Raw genomic sequence first — 19,961 nt, forward strand, 5'->3', positions numbered from 1 at the left:
TATTTGACCAAATGCGTCTTAGAAATCAATTCAAGGAATCGAAAAATTATGCGTTTGATGAATTCTAAGATTCCATATAATTATTATGAATAATATCACACAAATTTTATGTTATGTTTTGGTTGTTATGAACCTGAGGAAACTAAACTGTTTTCAATCAAATCGTAACATCAAATAAGTACTATAATAACATTATACGAGTATAGTTTTGTTTTAAATAGCACTAAATAATTATTTACTGGTAATTTTTGCACATTTTAAATAACTGCTATATAACTATATCAGGCTAACTATGATGCTACGTAACTGGAATGCTTTTATGCATTTAAATTCCAATTATGGAAGCATTTTTCATTTCATAGTTATATCAAATACAAATTATAATACGGAGTACTTCGACAAATTTTCAAGGACACATTTTGCATCGTGCGGTACACTGTCATGATACACTGTCAGAGTGACAATGTACTTTAACGAGTTTTCTATAAAACTAGCAACACTGAAGGGTAAGAACAAGTTCACCATAGTTACTGTTTATTGTAGAGAAAAATAAACTTGAACTATGTTGTTGTGTATGAGATATGGTTATTCCATATTGGATTTTGTTTTTTGTCCTCCTTGGCTTTTCAGAAATTTGCTCCTTGGCTTTTCGGAAATTGCTCGGTATTATATGTTAAAATGTCTCGGAACTGTTCACCGAATCGTTATGGTAGCCATCCGTTCTTCACATTGCAAATCACTCCCGTCAGAGGAGTAGGAATTTTTCCAACATCTGCTAAATGCGGGGAACCTTTACGTCATAATACTAATAGAAAATAATTCAATTAATAAGTTTATCCATCATGAAAGAAAAACTGTTGTGTCTGCCACCGTTCGGGCTATAATCAATTTGTCTGGGTCACGCATATACGAGTGACTATTGGGAAAACGCATACACAGCTTGCATTTGTTTCTCTTTTAACTTTTATTTTATCGTGTAGAGCGCTAATCGCTGTTTCCGTGGTACGTATACGAATCGTACCCATGTTCCACACCAAGGCCCGTCTATGAAATAAAGTCCCATCGCGGCCAAAAAATATCGCAATTCTTCATTCATCGATTAGCTGGAGTGTATCTTTGAATTTGTTGCAATACAACAACGGAAAACATAAACAAACAAACTTGTTTTGCGCCGTAGCAACTAGCATAAAGCGTTGCCAGAAACGATCTCCTTTCACATTTTCAAACTATCGCAACGAAAGGGAGTAATTTGCTGGGCTTACTTGTTCAGGCTGTGAACCAAACATTGGCGGTTCGTTTGTATGGGACTTAGGGGTATTATTATTTGTATTTGGTTATATTCGCCAATCTTTTTCTTTTAATCGATTTTTTTTTCTTCTTTAGATACTAATGAAAGCCTAAAATCTGCTCAAGGCTCTACGTCTTAAGACTAAAACAAATCGTCCAACATTAATTTTCGGTTCGTGACTTCCATCAGGTATAACTTCTTTTCAACAACAACAAAACGTGGCAAAGTTTTCAGCACTGCGGAAGAGAAAACTGAAAGCGGAAACATGGCGGCAACTTCCCGTTCCTGAGAAATAATACAACAAAGCGTATTTCTCTCTATCCGGACAATTCACTCGATGATAGCTCTTCCGATTCAGACTACCTTGGGCTCGTTTTCCCACTTGTACGCGGCGGGCAGATTTCCCCCAGACGGCTGGCTATGTCTGCCAGCCATTTTTGCCGGAATTATGCCAGAATTCCGGCAAAAGTCTGGCAACAATGCAACAACCGTTTCCGGCGGAGAATTTCGCCTAGCGGTTATTAACGGTTCTGTTTCTGTCAGATTCTTGCCATACAAGATTGGCAGAACCGTTTTGAATCGGTTCTACATTTTTAGCGTCTTGGTTTCATATTTTTATTAAAAAGTCATTTGAAAGGCAATAAATTATTGCCCTTCATAATAATAATTATGAAAAATATTATTGCCAATAACAGTGCTTTCTCACTACCAAACATACCAATATTCCAATCTCATTTAACTCGTCTCAAGATTCGTTTTTTGTATGCACATGCGGGATTGACGAATATCAAATGAAGTCGAATGAAAAAAAAAAAGAAAAAAGAAGGAAGAGAGAAATAAACAAGACACATACGGCGAGATAATAACGCAATTTCGCCTGTACAATTTTGACAGCTACCGGAACGCAGCCAGCCTTCTGAGGGTTGCCAGAATTCCTCACAAGCGGGTTTAAGCTACATTGTTGCCTTGGATTATGTTGTTGTTTATAGGGGAATGTCGTCTAGGCTGGACCATTTTTGAATTTGCCCTGTATCTTTTGTTTTTATTGGATTTGTATCAAAGATAAATAATGAAGACATGTACGTGCTTATAAATATTTTAAAAAAATGTGGTTCGTTCACGGTACCTTCTGAAATGACCGCACTCACCGCTTGGTGGAGCGCGAGAATAATTGCATTGTTATCATTTCAACCAAAGTGTGCCTCAAAATCTCAATGTATACAAATGAGCTACCGAATCGAAAGGGTTCTCACGGTTTGACATTTGCATTATGAATGTATGATGGGAACTCAGCAGTGCAACCAATTTATTACCATTGCTGCCCGTGTCACGGAGGACCGTACATGTGCGCCAAAAAAAGATCGTGACGTCTGGAAACTCGTTTGTGTTTGTATTCTCAATATTGATGTCTTAAGTAAAAGTTTGTATCGTCATAAGAAACTTCTAATTAGGGTGAATTGCTGCGCAATATATAAAAAAAATTATCACCAAAACGAAAAAATAAGTCTAGTCTACGTTGGGCCATTTCAGTCTAGGTTGGGCCACTAGTGATTACATATGAACGAAATATGTACTAAAATAAATTCAAATGAACAAACATGGAACTATTTATTGTTATTTTAATTGAACAACAATCAGTTTTAATATACTATCAATAAGAATTTTAAGATTATTTGTTCCAAACAAATGATACAGAAGTTTTGATCCTATTTCTCGGTTAATTTTTCTAAAGGGCGTATAAGCAAGTGACAGTTTCGCTTTGTTTACTTTCTCTTCTATTAATTACTAAGCGGTTTCAACGATTATCACTCAACTCTTTGCATGAAATAATACCCGAAACTTTCGACTTTCAAACAGAATAGTAATATCAAAGAAAATCTTTTTATTCACATCACAATAATCGAAAGAGAGAGTGATTAAAAAGAAACTGTCACTTGCTTATACGGCTTTTTGAAAAATTAACCGAGAAATATCATCAGAAGAGGTTTGTTTTTTTTCGGTATTCGTATCGGATTTTCTCTCGTCTGATATTCGATGTTTTTGATGCGTCTTCGAAGCGTCGCGCTTTTGTTGTTTTTCACGCAACTCTTCGCGGCTCTCTGGAGAAGTTAAAACAGTGCTTTCATTGGGCGGCGTCCCCGATTAGATTTAACCGTTGGCTCGGTCGCTTGCAAGGGTCCGACCAATGACATAATCGTAGAAAAAGGTACAATCATGAGACGAAGACTTCGAAGGCAGAGAAGAACCCACATTATCGAAATGACGGAATGCGCAATGAATTCTTACTCGACTGCATGATTTTTCAGTGCTCGATCGGTTCAGTGCTAGAATTTTTGCCTGAATTGGCTTTTCGATCAACCCGATTGACAGTGACATTATAAATGTCATTGAATATTCGCTCATTTTATGAATGTGTTAGTGTGAATTTTAGGCGACTTAAGCCATTTCACTACACTTCAGCTAGAGGAATGGATGATGCTGACTAAGGTAGGCCGTTTTATTAATTTCCAGCGAATTTCAACAGGTTATGTCTAAGAAGAACTGGTCACTTCTAGGAAGAACTGGTTATTTACTAGTTCTGTATATTCGAAAAACATGAAGATTTAAATGTGTATATTCAGTTATGTAATGTTTTCATTTAAAAATAAACTGAAAATCAGCACGAAAACATGCAAAATCGGGAAAGAAGAAGACAAATTGACAATTCAGTCCGCATCTTCTCGCTCAATTCTGACAGATTTCCGAATCAACCGGTTGTAGGCGAAATTCATTCGGAATCGGTTGTTGCACTGGAGTTGGAATTGATTCGGAATTCCACATGATTTCCACATGGAATTGCGAATGAAAATTTCTCGCCGATTCGGAATTGATTCGGGATCGATTCGAATCTTATAATGTGGGAACTTGCTACTTCTGCGCTCTCAGTTACCCGATAAGATTTTTTTTAGGTTGCCACATCATTAGGGCGTATAAGCAAGTGACAGTTTACCTTGTTTACTTTCTTTTCTATTAATTACCAAGCGGTTTCCACGTTTATCACTCAACTCTTTGCATAAAATTATACCCAAAACTTTCGATTTTCAAACAGAGTAGTGAACTCAAAGAAAATATTTTCAATCACATTACAGTAATCGAAAGAGAGAGTGATTAAAGTGAAACTGTCACTTGCTTATTAGGCTCTCTGACAGCTCACTTACAACCACAAATGCAAATGAGATTAGTTTGTTTTCATCAGGAAACGAATGCGTTAAACACAGTTCAGACGATCAATCAACTTCGGTCGACGTCCAGATTGGTTTATTAATTTTATTTAGCCGAATATTGCTCACGTATCCGACGTTGAAAAGTTCCGTGAGCTTGACGTAGTGTCCTTGCATATTAATTGCTTACAATTAATGTTGTTGTTCCGTAATCGTTCCATTCAGGTGATAGCCGCTTGATGCTGCGTGTGAATCGCTTTTACATATTGTTTTGTTTTCATCAGGAAACGTGTTGGCCACCAATTTTTCAGTAGGGCCACCGTTCATTTTTCACCGGGCATAGAAACCTCAATATGCCCTAATGAAAAATCAACCGAGATTTGTAAAAGTTACCCCGCATAGCGTTTTGGCTACCTGGGCAGCCATGGCCACCAGACGGCTACCAAAATTGATTCAGTGTCGGTTGTCAAATCCAATTTGACAAAACAAAGTCGCCTGTATCTAAGTTAGCCGAGCGTTTTCATCTTCTCACCTTTACTGAATATGTCAAATATTTCAATGTGGAAAAATCCTGGTGGATACGGTTGTATCGTTTGAGTTGTATATCTGGCAGCGGTGAGGCAGTCGGTCACCAGAATGTCTGCCAGCCATATTTTTCCAGCTGGCAGCGTTTAGTCAGCCATCTGGCAGCCATGCGTATGCGGGACGCTGTATTGAGTCAAAGACCTCATATTAACAAGATAGCCAGCTCTCACATTTCCCGAACAAATCATTGGCAACTTCCTTTTTTGCGAACTTGGTGCCCTCAGGCGAGTCCGCATCGAATCTCGTACATAGAAGCAGGGGAGAGGAATTTCAAATTCGTGCGCGCCAAAATAGCAGCACTGCGCACCCATACAATTGACATGATATATTGAATGTGATGCCGTGCGATGGCGTTGCTGAACTGAAGATTGATTTCGCTCCAAGTTGACAGGGTCCGATTGAGTAGAACTGCTATTGTACGTGTCCTCGATTTTGTATAATTTTCAAAAGGGAATTGAATTTGCAACAACAAGTTTGCATTATATTTTGCGGTTTCAATGGTGCGACGACAATGCAATTGTTAGAAGAGTGTTTCTGCAACGATACTCTGAAGAAAATAGCCGTTTATCAGTGGCACGAACGCTTCAGAAGTGGCCGAGAGTCTGTGAATGATGATAAGAGAAGCGGCCTCTTCTGTAACAGTTCGCTTATTTTTTCCACTATAAAGAGCTTCGATAAAGTCAGAATCCGTGAAAATATCAGGATTGTATGGGCAAATCCCCGTAGTAAGAAATCCTGATTTCGCATTGTACCGCCCGGTATGTGTTTATGTAACGTTTTTTTGCACTAACTTTTCTCGGAGATGGCTGAACCGATTTTCACAAACTTAGATTCAAATAAACGGTCTTGTGGTCCCATATAAAATTCATGAATATTATTTGGATCCGACTTCCGGTTCCGGAATTATGGGGTAAAATGTGCAAAAAATTATAAAAATAAGTGCACCAACTTTTTTCGGAGATGGCTGAATCGATTTTCACAAACTTAGGTTCAAATGAAAGGTTCTGTGGTTCCATACGTAATTCCTGAATTTCATATAGGGTAAAGTGTGTTAAAAATTTTATATATGATAGTATGACTGATATGAGAAAGGCATCATTACACCACTAGGTGGATTGAAACAGGTTTTTGAAATGTATAAACGGTTACGTTCCACTAGGACGATTTTAGAACCGAAGCATAGTGTTCGAAGCAAATTTCCCAAATAATACGGGAATGCAACTCAAGTTATGAAACTACCGTTTCGATGGACAGAATCTCTGTGACATAGTTTTGCGAATATAACCAACTGATGAACTTGAAAACGCGTGATCCCACGTAATTAGAAATGACAACTGGTATAATTTAAATTATATAAAAACCGCAAGTGTGTGGTAACCTCATTTGTTAGGGTATGTGTTTGACCAACGCTACGCAACGAACGGTCGTTGTTCAACTATTGTCTCTGCAGCACTATCCTGCAATTCGCTGGACAGTCCAGCGCAGCGACGATTCCGAGCGACGTCAGTTGAACTGTCATTTGCTATTCATCAACTGATAGAATCATGTTACATCATGTATATTTTGTTGTCTTGATTATGAACCACGTGCTTTAACATAAATGAATAAATTTTCTTGCCTCCACTAACGGAGCACATAACATAGAAGTATCACTTTCACAATGTTTAGGAATCAAATGGTTTGAGCGACGACACGACCAGGCACTCCGAATAAAAATTTGCATTAAAATTGTCTGTTAACGATTTACCGCCAGTTACCAAAAATATAGCGACCCCCTGATAAAGATATAATTAATTTTCTCGAGCAACACTGCTTAAGTTGCTATGAACTAGTTACCAAGGATCTCCAGGATAAATAAACAAACATTTTGAGAAAGTTGTGAAATCGTTCCATAAGTTTTTAATTTGGTTCCCTCTGCGTTCAGTGTATTCCTGAGAACAACTCGAGAATGTAGATCAATGAAATGATACAGCCATCATCAGTACGATTAAAGTGAGTGCCTCAATTTTGTTTCTGTATTTTGAGAACATTAATTCTTTTGTATGTAAACATACTATCATAACACTCCAAACATTATCTTGAACAACCTGTTTATTGCATATTTTTTTATTCAGATTAATTTCTATTCATTGCAGTGCTCCTGAAGTAGGACAGTAACAGTCATTACAGAGGCAAAGCTCAGGAGACGGATTTATAATATCAATATTTTTATGACAAAGAAAGTAAAATAAATAAAAAGGAAACATAAGCAACTTTTAAATTCCACGTTATGTTTTTTTTTCTATAAAAATCTTTCGTATTCAAAGCAACTGTACTAATCATCACCTAATTCGTTGTGTCACAATCGATGCATGGCTAAAAAACAAAACCAATACTTTTGATAGCACCTTCAATCACAAGATGAGAGTTACGTAAGAAAAATAGTATAATTAATAAAATTCGAAAAAGATAGTTCTTTTAAGTTACCAGATATTTTTTGTTTTATGCATATATTTGCTTGAAGAAAATGTTTCTCCCTCACTTGGTTTCTTCTGACAATAAATGCAATACACGGATTTTATAATAATAATGAGTAATTCTTATAAGTATAATTAGGAAATTCTTTTCGCTTCTCTATCAGCAATTGTTCGACTTTCAAGCTTTCTAAAGTTTTTTGCGTCGTCTTACGATCACTGATTATCGCTTGCAAATAGAAAGTACACTCACAGCTCACATTATTTTTAACCCAATTATTTTATCGATGGGCTGACTGTAAATGTTAGCATATCAATACAATTCATGAAAATAAATCCATAACTCAGACTTGAATGTAGGATTTTAAATCCGTAGAAAACTTCGATCGTTCAATTGCGAGTGTTTCACAACAGAAAAATTCTTTTATCAAATCCGAATGACTAGTCGATCCACTACTCTGACGCTGAAGCAGTTTCCACGGAAAAAGGATTTTCCACTCGGAAAATCCATTTTAATTATTCGCTTTAAAATATCCGATTTGCAGTTTGTTTTGTTTACATTTCTCACGTCTTCAAAACGCAGTAACCAAGGTTACGGTAACTGTTAATTAAAATCAATAATTTATCAACATGTGTTGCCAGTTTTAACATTTTTTCAACGGATTACGTTTTGACATTACCAGTTACTGAGGGGTAGTTAAATTTACGATACAGTTTTAATAGACGAGTGGCAGGTCGTGTCGTCGGTTTGAGACTGAATGTTACGAGGTAGTGAAATTTCGAACAAATATAAATGATTAATGTATTGCATGGCAGTCTACATAGCATTGGTGTACAGTGAACTTCGCTGGGGGGATATAATCAGGCGAGAGAGACGTCGCTTCTGATTTTTTTCTGCAAGCACAATACAAGGTATTGTACACAGATGATATGATTTGTTGTTGCAATACAGTATAGATAATTTTATGATATGATGTAGTAACAAAAAAAGGGGGCGGCCCGTTTGGCATAAGGTCGTTTGGCATAACGCCGTTTAGCATAATGGTTAATTCAACTGAATTATTCTAATCCATCTGTAGAGCAGCTCTATCTTTTATGCAATAAAACATCTATTTTCCTATCAAATATAGCAGCAAACGCAACAAAAACATTTACAATGTGGGAATATTTCACTTAGCGAGAGTAATGCTAAAATGAATTATAAACGAGCCATTTCTTTTGTCATTTTCGCTAAAAATTGTATGCGAAAATTGCCATTTTTTATGGTAACGTTTGTTAACAGCTTCTGCCGGTACACAGATAACAGATATACAGGCTCGAACAAAATTTTTCAAAATCCTGTGTAAATTTCAAATTTGCTATACGTTGGAAACACTTCTGCCACCTACTCGACTGTTCGCCGCGATCTTTCAAAACGTTCCACTACGTTCCGGAACGATAACAAAATCCTCCTGCCTGTTATAGGAATATTCCAACTACAACAATTTTTACACTCACCACACGATTTTTCTAAGTGTTAAAGACAACCTAATTTCCATAGCGCATAAATCGATCGGAATAAAACAAAAATAAACTTGTCATTTTAACCAACAGTAAAACAAAAATCTAGCGTGAGTGAATGTTGCACCAAAAAATTGTGGCTCATGTGAAAGCTGCACCCAAATCGTGGTTGCACCTTGTGTTGATCGTGGTGACATCTGTAAGTGTTCGCCACGTGCTTGAGCAAATTTTACACACAGTTCATATGCGAGCCTGTATATCTGTTTTCTGTGGCCGGTATATTGTAAAATCGAACCTGACCATAAAAGAATGAGGTCAATGAGATTAGTCGATATATCGTTTTCTAAACAATAAGAGAAAATGGAACGAAATTATAATTTATCCTCGAAAGATATGGTTTCGATTTATCTGGAATTTCATTTGAATTCAATGCGGTATTCACCTCGGGCGGATTTTGTGGGGTTTGCGTGTACTGCTACCACTCTTTGACAACTTCTGCGCTACCAATGTCTGGTGGTCGCAGCTCTTGGTAAGACCTTTCAATTTTGACACTTTGTCACAGTGGTTGTGTTATGTTTTTTGCCTCTTTCGTCCGTCAAGTTTCCAGCGCTTTGTGTGTGCGAGAACTGCCTGTATTTGAGATGCTGACGAGATTACCACGACGGGTTGCTGCTGCTTGCGGACGGACGGAACACACATTTCGGAACGTGAGGAGAATCGCAGTAACCTTGGTTTGTTCGGGTGTGCTCAAAATTCATTTTTTCGGTCGCATTTCCGCGTGCTGACAAACCGGAAGTTATTGCTTGTGTGCACAAATGATGCGGTAGTGTTTCTTTTTTGTTTACGACTGTTTGAGAAAGAATAATGTTATGAATTAGTACGGTGTCACGGATTTTTCATCGACGACGTTGTCACGATAGAGAAGCAACGATTAAGCAACATTTTTTTTCGTGGAGCAGAACAAGGGAAGGGGATCTAAACAAAGAAGAAGAAAGGTGGTTCAGCTCTGTGACGACGGATATTTTTTTTGCGAAAATTACGGTTCGAGTGCGACTACGTAATGAATGAAATCGAGGTGAAGCAGGAAAATGTGGACGTGGATATGCAGCATCAGGGCGGGACTGCTGTCAACGATGAAAATGGTGGTTCTGACCAGGAAATTGTGGTCGGAATCGATGAGGATCACATAAATTTTCTGACCAGCATGGCGTCCGATGATGATTCACTGGATTGCCCACCGGATATAGGTGGATGTGATAGAATGAGTTACGCAGATCCAGGTGAAGAAGAGGATGAAGATATTATGGCTGCTGCAGAGTCAATTTTATCAAGAACAGCAGAACGGACAAACCAGCCAATATATCACTGCGAGTACTGCAATAAAGCCTTTACTTGGCTCAAATCCCTCACGGTACATCTTCGCACTCATACAAACGTAAAGCCATATAAATGCGAACTGTGCGATAGGTCGTTCGTACGATCCGATTATCTTAAATACCATATTATAAAGTCCCATGAAACCAACGAACAAGTTTTCACCTGTACTGCATGTTCCGGAGTTTTTGCAACTAACCGAGGTTTACTGAGACACATTCGAACAGAGCATGATGGCCAAGCCGAACGGAGAGAAGTTAGTACTACGACTGCAGAATGTCCTTCGGATAATGAATCCTACGGTGAAGTCGATGAGCATGGAAAGTTTGCCTGTACTTACTGCGACGAATCATTTGATACTCGCGACGCATTGGTTAGTCACATGAAACGTCACTTGGGCGTTAAACCATTCCGCTGTGATCTTTGTTCCAAGTCTTTCATACGGCAAGATTTCTTACAATGTCACCGTTCTAATCATTTGAAAACAATGGACTTCAAACACAACGGATTTTCGACGGAATCCTCCAAACGACCACGAATCAGCCTGAAGAAAATGGAGGACCTGGTTCAATCCAATTCCGTTTCAAGGGCGGAGTCTAGTGAGGAGGAGGCGGACGATGCAGGTGCGAGTTCTTCCGATAGCGAGAACCGGAACACAGAAGTAAGCGAAGAACAGAGAAGTTTGCTAGCGGCGTTGTTGAAACAGGTCTCCAAAGCAGACAACGATCAGCTTCAGTGTCCGCGGTGCGAGCACACGTTTCCAGATATGTCGTCTTTGAAGATACATCTGCGAACGCATACCGGTAAGTAACAATCCTTTGAAGGATGTGTTGGCTGAATGATCAAAGTTATTACAGTTTAGAAATGCATCTAGCAACAGGTAGCAAGGTAAAGTACTACAGATACTAACTAGTTTTACTTTTGATGGAAAAATAAGCTATGTATTATTTTCAGTGGCACATTGAAGTGGTATTTATCCGCGTCACTGGTTTCGCAAGACCGTTTTGAATTGTTAGGGATAAACGTCTGCCGTCTGGGAACATTACTTCCCTGGATTCACTGGTAAATCAAAATGATCTAGGGGAAACGGACACGTTCACGGTTAGAAGGTCATGCTTGCTCTGTTTACTGCAGCGAACGATATTCAATCAATTTCATCGACAATTATGTTTTGAGGAGAAATGCTCAAGTATGCAGTCGGCACATTAGTAGGGAATTTTTGAATTTTTTTTTTTTGTTCCGACTGTCAGACTTCTTTAAAAACACTAGGTTCAAATGATTCGCGATCAATTGTAGTGATTGCATGTCAAACTCAAATCTAGTATTCGGAATTCTATTTAGCTAATTATAGATACTCAGCGATTGCTGGAAATGCGCTTATATTTTCATCAGATTTGAAACAAAAAAATTAGTTGCATGACTGAGGTATTCTTGCCAGAGCTTATTTATTCATTGTAAAATCGATTGCAATCACTTTTAGTTGTGCTGCGTATTATCTGAAACTTTATATCATCGAATATGCAGTGAACATACATTAATGCAACTGCGTCTCCAAGGTTTTGTTTAAATCTAATTAGAGATTATTCATACGCCGCGTAGGTTGGTTGGGAAAAGAAAAAAGTTTCTTGGAAGTCTGCTTGTTTCCTAGGGAAACGTCACTCTCAGCTCCGCTTGCAAATTATAAGAACGAGATCCATGTCCAGTCAACGATATAAGCGGAATAGTAGTTTCAAAATTGTGTTCTTTTTTTCCATTTACCCTTGCAGCACCCTGTCAGCTTGGAGCGAAATCAATCTTCAGTTCAGCAACGCCATCGCACGGCATCACATTCAACATATCATATCAATTGTATTGGTGCGCAGCCCTGCTATTTTGGCGCGCACGAATTTGACATTTCTTTTCTCTACTTGTATGTATGAGATTCGAAGCGGACTCGCCTGAGGGCGACATGCTCGCAAAAAGAATGTTGCCAATAATTTGTTCGGGAAATGTGAGAGCTGAATATCTTGCTAATATAATGTCTTTGCTTTCAGTCATTTTCGGTTTTCAGTGAAATCCATATACTGTGCAGTATCGATATTCAAACAAAGCTTAGAGAATCGTAAATGGCAGAAAACGATTCATAATGAATTTCTGTTGGTGCTCGAATCCTTAGTAGTTTTGGTTTTCAAAGAGGCTGCGTAAAATGCATCGACTAGCTCATAACGCTATAGCCGTTCCCCATAATAGAAGAAGTTTTAAAACACTATTTAAATAAACAAAATATTTCTCTTATTCAAATTCTGCTCTAACACTATGAGTTAACTTGATCAAAGAGCCATATCGAATACGAATTTTTGCGGGCGAATTCCACCAATGATAAATTTTTGTTAAAAACTGTAGATTTATGAATACTAACAATATCGGTGGAAATTTTGTAAATGTTCCGGACAGTTATACAATGCTTGTTTTGCTGTTATTATTATCATCAAAATAATACAAAGCCAAAAATAATAACATAAGATAAAAAAACTTTTTTAATCCACCTAGTGGTGTGATGAAGTTTTCCTTATATTACAGCTATTCTCAGAAATTTTATTGTGGCGTTCTTTAAAAAAACTGCGGAACAATAAGGTTCAACCGTAAACTACCAATTATTATTAATATCATTTATTTTACCTCGGCTTTAACCTTTAACTTTGAGCCAAAATTAGAAACATTTCTTCTGATAATTGCATTGGTCAAAATGGCGGTTTGAAATTTTAAACACACTTAACCCCGGAAGCTCCGGAATATCTCTTATTTATGCCTTTTGTTTGTGAAAACAGGTTGAGCCATCTCGGTGAAATGTGAGTGTGTTTCACTTAGAAGATTTCGATCCCCATTTCCGATATTTCACGAACCGCATTTCGAGGATAGGTATAGCCAAGGTCGATTTGTATAAACAGCAACTTACATAACCTATACAATATAACAGTTTTGAGCCCAATTTAGAAGAATTTCATCGCTCTCTACGACGGCTTGAAATCTTAATCACTCATCACTCTGAAATGTATTCGTTTGTAACAAAATTTAAACAATTCACATTACAATCAAAACTCGTCAGTTGATAGGTTCAATGTTTGCCATGGTTTTGTCAAAGTAATGTTTTGTGTGAATCGATTTCTATTTTAAGACTAATCTAGTATGGAAATAAGTAATACCAATCTTTTACACAGATGTTGCGTTTTCGGATGAGCAAGATTTCGGATCGTGGTCGAATGAAAGCTATTTAATATCAGCATGAATTTTACTCTACAATCTCTACAGGTTCAAGCAGCTTTTTGTCAGTTTTCTATTTACGTTTCCTCAAAATTTGGGTTTGGATGAAGAACCTTGCATATGGAAAAAATCACCATCGATTTCTCTTTTTCTTGTGTTTACCGGATCAGATTCAAGAACCATTTTCACTGGGTTTATAATGAAAAATGACAGCACTGTTCACGAATCAAGCTCACCCCATCCACTATACCAACGTTCGTTTTATAGCTGAAACTTGGTGCAATCAAACTATACCACAGTCGTATCGGTAGCTTTAAGCGAATCCTAGATCTCATATCTACTCAAATCTTCAATTCCGCGACACCTTTGGAAGAAAATGATGAGTCCTCGTCTTTCTGGAGAGTAGGTAATCTACCCCACGAGAGCGTTCTGAAAAGGTAGCCAAAACACCTTCTTTTGAAGCTGTAATTTTTTTACTTTTGACAAGTAGAAATTACGCCATTAATGAATCTTTACTAATAGGGCCCTTGAAAATAATCCGGAATCATATGAAATGATGAGGTCAATTTCCATCTTAGTGACTACGACAACAAGCGTAATTGTCGCATCTAGGGCTCAGGAAACCCAACATTTATCCTTCCTCAATGTGCAACCGTTTGGTGCGGCTTATGGTCCGACGGCGTCATAGGAGTTAACTTTTTCGAAAATGAGTCTGAAGCAATAGTTACGGTGAGGGATGATTCATAACTTTTTATGGCCGGAATTGGATGTGATTGATCTGAGCAATGCTTACTTTCAACAAGACGTGCCCCTCAAGCAATGGAACCACCGATCTTCTACTGGAAAAGTTTGCGGATCGTATTATCTCTCGAAGAGGTGATAACAATTCGCCATCGAGATTTTGTGATTCAACACCTTTTTTCTTTGGGGCCACGTTAAAGATAAAGTGTACGCCTAAACAATCCAGCGAATAATTAAACCATCCAATGACTAAGCTGGAGTGACACTTTTCTGATCTGTTTCCATGATGGGAAAGCCGGAGACTGTTCAACATCGTCATTTTCCATTTGCTTTTTTGTACCTCGAGGCATTCACTTTGAACCAATTATATTTTTATGTTATATCAACGATCTGGTAATTTTTTTTTCAAAGGTTATGTAAGATTTTGGGAATAGTTTTAAAATCTGTGTTGCCGTTATGAGTAGTATGAGTATGAGTCGTTGGACACTAGCCACTTATTGTTTGCGCCATGATATGAATGGCTACGAAATCCATTGAAACAGTCAAGGTCAAGGTCCGTTTTGTCATTCAGGGTAAAATGCTTAGTTGATTTTGAACGGCTCGGTGCTAGAGAGTAGAAGAAAAACCGAAGACGAAGTATAAAAGTGAAATAAGCTTACTCTTAATCTTTCAGTCGTTAAATACGCGGACCTCTACTGTATACAGGAAGCGTCTCCATTCAACTCGATTCACGACTATTCACCGCCAGCCTCGGGCCTCTTCTTCTTATACCGGTCGGATCATGGTCGAGTGTGGAAGTGGAATAAAATAATAATTACATAAGAAAAATGTTTAGTTCAAATCGATTCGCTGTTATCAAGTCCTGTTATTTTCATATAACAATTGGGCATTGAATTCTAATAAAATCTCCAAACAGATATCTGTAAATAAAATCGCCATTAATAAGATGTTTTCTATTGTTTTTTTTTTTTTTAGCAATCACTCCGTTCAAATGTCCGCTGTGCAGTTTAGCATTCATTCGATCCGACTATCTGAAGAATCACCTAAAAAAGCACATCGAAGACAACGGCGAAGATCCCGGAGCGCCCGGTGCTATTGATACCTCGACGTTAGCTTTCAGTATGTCTTCGTTCGCCAGCACGTCATCGATACCAGCCGCAACGTCATCGCAATCGTTGCTCAAACCGATCGGTGCTCGGCCACAGTCGACGGGAATATCACTGCTCAAACCGCCTGAGGAAAGAAAGCCTCCCGATCAGCAGGAATACTGCATTCGCACCGATGACGGCAAGTTCATGTGTACGGTATGCGAGCGGGTGTTCTCTCATCAGCAGACCGTACGTATCCATTTTCGGATACACACCAACGAAAAACCGTACAAATGTAGTCACTGTTCCGAATCGTTTATTCGATCAGACTATCTGGAGCGGCATATGAAGGTGCACTGGAAGGACGGTCCAGGAATACTTCCCGCGATAGTAGGGCGGAGTTCACTGGTTCCCTTTGGAACATCCGATAGTAGCGATTCAACGAGCCCCCAGAAACTAACCATCGGTCGAGCTGGTTTACTACCGGAGAACTATCACTTCGTCGAAGCTGGTGATGGTCAGTACGCGTGTAAAATTTGCGAACAAGTATTCACCCATAGTGATTCATTGCGGAAACATGCACTAACCCACACAGAAGAAAAACCCTTTTTCTGTGATATTTGTGATCGTTCTTTCAATAGAGTTGACTATCTGAAGGAACATTTCAAGTCAAAAAGACATCGACAAGCGCTGGCTGAAACAAACGGAGAAACGATAGAGGACGATGATGATTCCACTACCGATACGAGTCTTACAGGGCGAATGGCCAAAACGAAGTCTCCTATCAGCCCGATGACTAATGCTTTGGCAGAGCGAATAGAATTTCAGCGAACGGATGATGGTCGCTACAAGTGTTCGGAGTGTGACAAAACATTCGTGACTGCAGTGACACTTAAAATGCATTTGCGATTGCACACAGGTGAGAAACCGTACAAGTGCAGCATGTGCAGTATGGCATTCATTCGATCGGATTATTTGAAAACGCACGAAAAAATTCATCGACAGGAAGCATACATGAGTCACCGGCAGATGAGGGTTAAGGAGGATGATGACGATGACGATGACGATGGTGGCAATAGGAGCTCTGGCGATGAGTCAGGAGACGAGACACGGATGCGTCCTGTTCATACGACGGGAGATTATAATGGTAGGCTGGATATCAAGCAAGATGCAGGCATGCGAATAGATAATAATGCTACCGTGGACAACGAGGAAGAAGCCGAAGAAGAGGAAGAGGAGGACGACAGCGAAGATGAACAGGTGAGCGGTGGTGGTAATGTAAAATTCCCAGAAAGCCTCATTCAACAGCATTACTACTTGTTGCTAGTCCGACAGCATTATTAATATTATCGATCAATTACAGGTCATTGAAGTGATGGTTAAGGAGGAGGATTCCGATGATGACGAAACTGAAGAGGAAGACGATGAAGGGTATATTAATTATATCTGATTTTCTAATTATGGTCATTCGAAACGTCGTTTCGCAGGGAGGAAAACCAGGACCAACATCAAGAGGACGATGAGGAAAATGATAACAATAATAGCTATGAGAACGACGATAGCGCATCGAGGGCGAGTGGTGGTGCAGGTTCCGAACCAGCAGGACCCAAATTGAAACACCGCTGTCATGTTTGCAGAAAGGAGTTTGCCTGGCCGAAATCGTTGAAAATTCACCTTCGAACGCACACCGGAGAGCGACCGTACGAATGTGAAGTTTGCGGAAAAAGTTTTACCCGTTCTGACAGTTTGAAGGCACATCGCAATACGCATGGCGATGTGCGAGTGCTTCAGTGCCATTTGTGTGAAGCGAGCTTTACGAACGAGAGCGGTCTGATACGACATCAAAAATCGGAACATGGCATAGAACCGTTGGATGTGTGAGAGAAGATTCTAGCGTTAGCGTACTGTACCTCAAAACGAATTGTTGCCACCATGTTCGTCCATTCACTTTGTCACAAAGTTACAAACAAAGATGACAATACCATTGGGGAAGCACCACCACTTAAAATTTGAAACACGATATTTGTCAACACTGCACGTAATATTAACAAGTCGACTCATGGGCCTAGTCGCAAACACACATACCCTCCTCCCTTTTAGCAGTTAGTTACAAGCTCTGCGGTTTTAGAATCACATCTTGTTAATAGATTACGATATGTATGTATAGTAGTATATGAAGAAATTTGAATTTCTTACTTTTCATGGTTTTATGATTATTAATATGGACACTTGGTTGATAGTAACGCAGAGGCGTTGAAGTCGTTGGAGTGAAATCCTGCGTGAATGTTCAAATCAAATGCTGTGCACATTTCTCTGGTGTCCACAAGAAAGATTGAATTTTAATATACATAAAAAATTGTTTGTGTCAAGAAAAAATCACTAGCATTTGTTTTTCGTCTCTGACATTTTCCAGTGTATAATAAAATAGAATCGAAACAAAAAATGATTGCATAAATTTTATATGCAAATGATTCCGGAGAATGTTAGATTTTCCACGAAGTATGTATATTTGTATTAATTGAAAATTAAATTGTGTATTACCAAAATATCAAACCTATCGGTCTATCCATCATTCAGAGTGCAATCCGAACACTCCGAAAACTTGTTCTTGATAACACCATAAAAGGTATGTTCGCACTTGGTCGATCAGACCGTTGGCAAAGATATTTCCTCCTCGACTTTTTGCATCGTATCGACGGTTGCTTAATAATAGCGACAAAATTGCGTGGGAAGTCATTTCAAATAAATTTGCCAAAGGTATTGTTGCCGTAACTCAAGTAGAGTTCGTGGTATGAAGTATTTTCTGGAAAGGATCTAATACCATTTTTGATAAGAAAACTTATACTTTTTAATATCAATGATGTGTTCATTTTATACAAAGTTATTTATTATTCAAAACCAGGGCCGCCAAGAGAAAATACGGGCCCGGGAGGATTGCAATATTACGGGCTCGTAATCATGAGAATAAACTCTCCGTGTATTTCCCACACCAACTCTCGCACCTCTCGCATGAATTGCATCTTAGGACATATCCACACTCGGGTTGGTAAACGACTGGACAATGCGGAATTCAGGCCCCAATGTGGTTCATAGCCTCATGTCCAGTAACTCCTATCCCTACCTCCCCGCGGTGCTGGCTGGGGTGCGAGTAACCATAGGAAAGATCGGGTAACCAACCCCGGTGGGACCTTGGTCGTATGCTGGCAGGGAAGGGGGGCATGCTTTCTCTTCACAGAGAGCAAGCCTACCCGAGCGTCTGTTCCCCATGTTGGGGCGGCTCGAAACAGCGTCTGTTCTCCATGTTAGGAGCGGCTGATTACCGTCCTTGTGTCAGTGTGGGACTCTAAACAGTGCTGACACGATGGCCCTCCGGCGAGACAGCAGGCCTAACAAGCCGCCCGGAAAACACTTGTTACGAATAATCAGGATATAAATACGACTCGGAATAATCGGCAAAGACCTACGCGACGAAATAAGGACTACGATTAGAAGCTTGGCACATGGAACTGCAAATCGCTTGGCTTCCCAGGATACGACCTAATGCTGCATGATGAGCTTCTAATCCGCGGCTTCAATGTCGTAGCATTCAACCGTACTAGGTACGAGGTTATCAAATCGCGGAAATGACTGGTTTGTCGGCGAATGTCAGCAGTTGGTCGAAGAGAAGAATGCAGCAAGGGCGAGGATGCTGCAACACCGCACAGGAACGATACAGACAGGCACGGAACAGACAGAACACGGTTTTCCGGAGGAAAAAGCGCCACCAGGAAGACTAAGATCGCGAAGCGATGGAACTGCTGTACCGCGCAAATGATACACGGAAATTCTATGAGAAGTTGAACCGCTCACGTAGAGGCTTCACGCCACGGGCCGAAATGTGCAGAGACACCAGTGGTAACCTTCTCACGAACGAACGTGAGGTGATCGACAGGTGGAAGTAGTACTATGACGAGCATCTGAATGGCGAAGCACAGGATACAGAGAACGACACAGGAATCAATCTGGGTGCACGCTTAGCCGACGACAGATTCCTAGCACCTGATCTAACGGAGACAAGTGAGGAGATCGGCAGGCCAGCTGCTCAAACATGGAGGAGAGGCACTGGCTAGAGCGCTGCACTGGATGATTTCTAAGATTTGGGAGGAGGAGATTCTACCGCAGGCAGGGCCGGTGAAAAAGGTGGATACGGTGGGTAGTACTACCCACCCGAAAATTCTGAAGGTGGGTAATTACCTATCTGAAATTTCCAGCGAAAAATAATGATAATAATAGTATTATTTATACCAATAAGATTATTTTTATTGTAACTAGGAATAATAAATAAAATCAAAATTATAGACTGCTAGTACTCAAGGTAGAGTAAGGATGTGAAGATATGCAACAGTAAGGTGAGACGTGGCAAGGTTCATTTGAGCAAGTAGAAGTCTGAACATATCAGTATCTCAATATTCACCTTCTAGTAGAGAAGTCGAGCTTAAGTAACTGATTTTCG

The 19,961-nt window shown here is 39.4% G+C and overlaps 1 protein-coding gene across 1 annotated transcript; it reads left to right on the forward strand.

The window, feature by feature from the left end:
• Nucleotides 1-9,604: 9,604 nt before the first annotated feature.
• Nucleotides 9,605-18,022, forward strand: LOC131438385 (zinc finger protein 271-like). The gene is made up of 4 exons (XM_058608392.1): nucleotides 9,605-11,203; nucleotides 15,357-16,729; nucleotides 16,833-16,900; nucleotides 16,957-18,022. The coding sequence occupies exons 1-4, from the start codon at nucleotides 10,087-10,089 to the stop codon at nucleotides 17,348-17,350; spliced, it is 2,952 nt and encodes a 983-aa protein (XP_058464375.1). The 5' UTR covers nucleotides 9,605-10,086; the 3' UTR covers nucleotides 17,351-18,022.
• The last annotated feature ends 1,939 nt before the right edge of the window (nucleotides 18,023-19,961 follow it).

The sequence above is a fragment of the Malaya genurostris genome, chromosome 3, assembly GCF_030247185.1.
Source record: "Malaya genurostris strain Urasoe2022 chromosome 3, Malgen_1.1, whole genome shotgun sequence".
In the NCBI taxonomy this organism is placed as follows: Eukaryota; Metazoa; Arthropoda; class Insecta; order Diptera; family Culicidae; genus Malaya; species Malaya genurostris.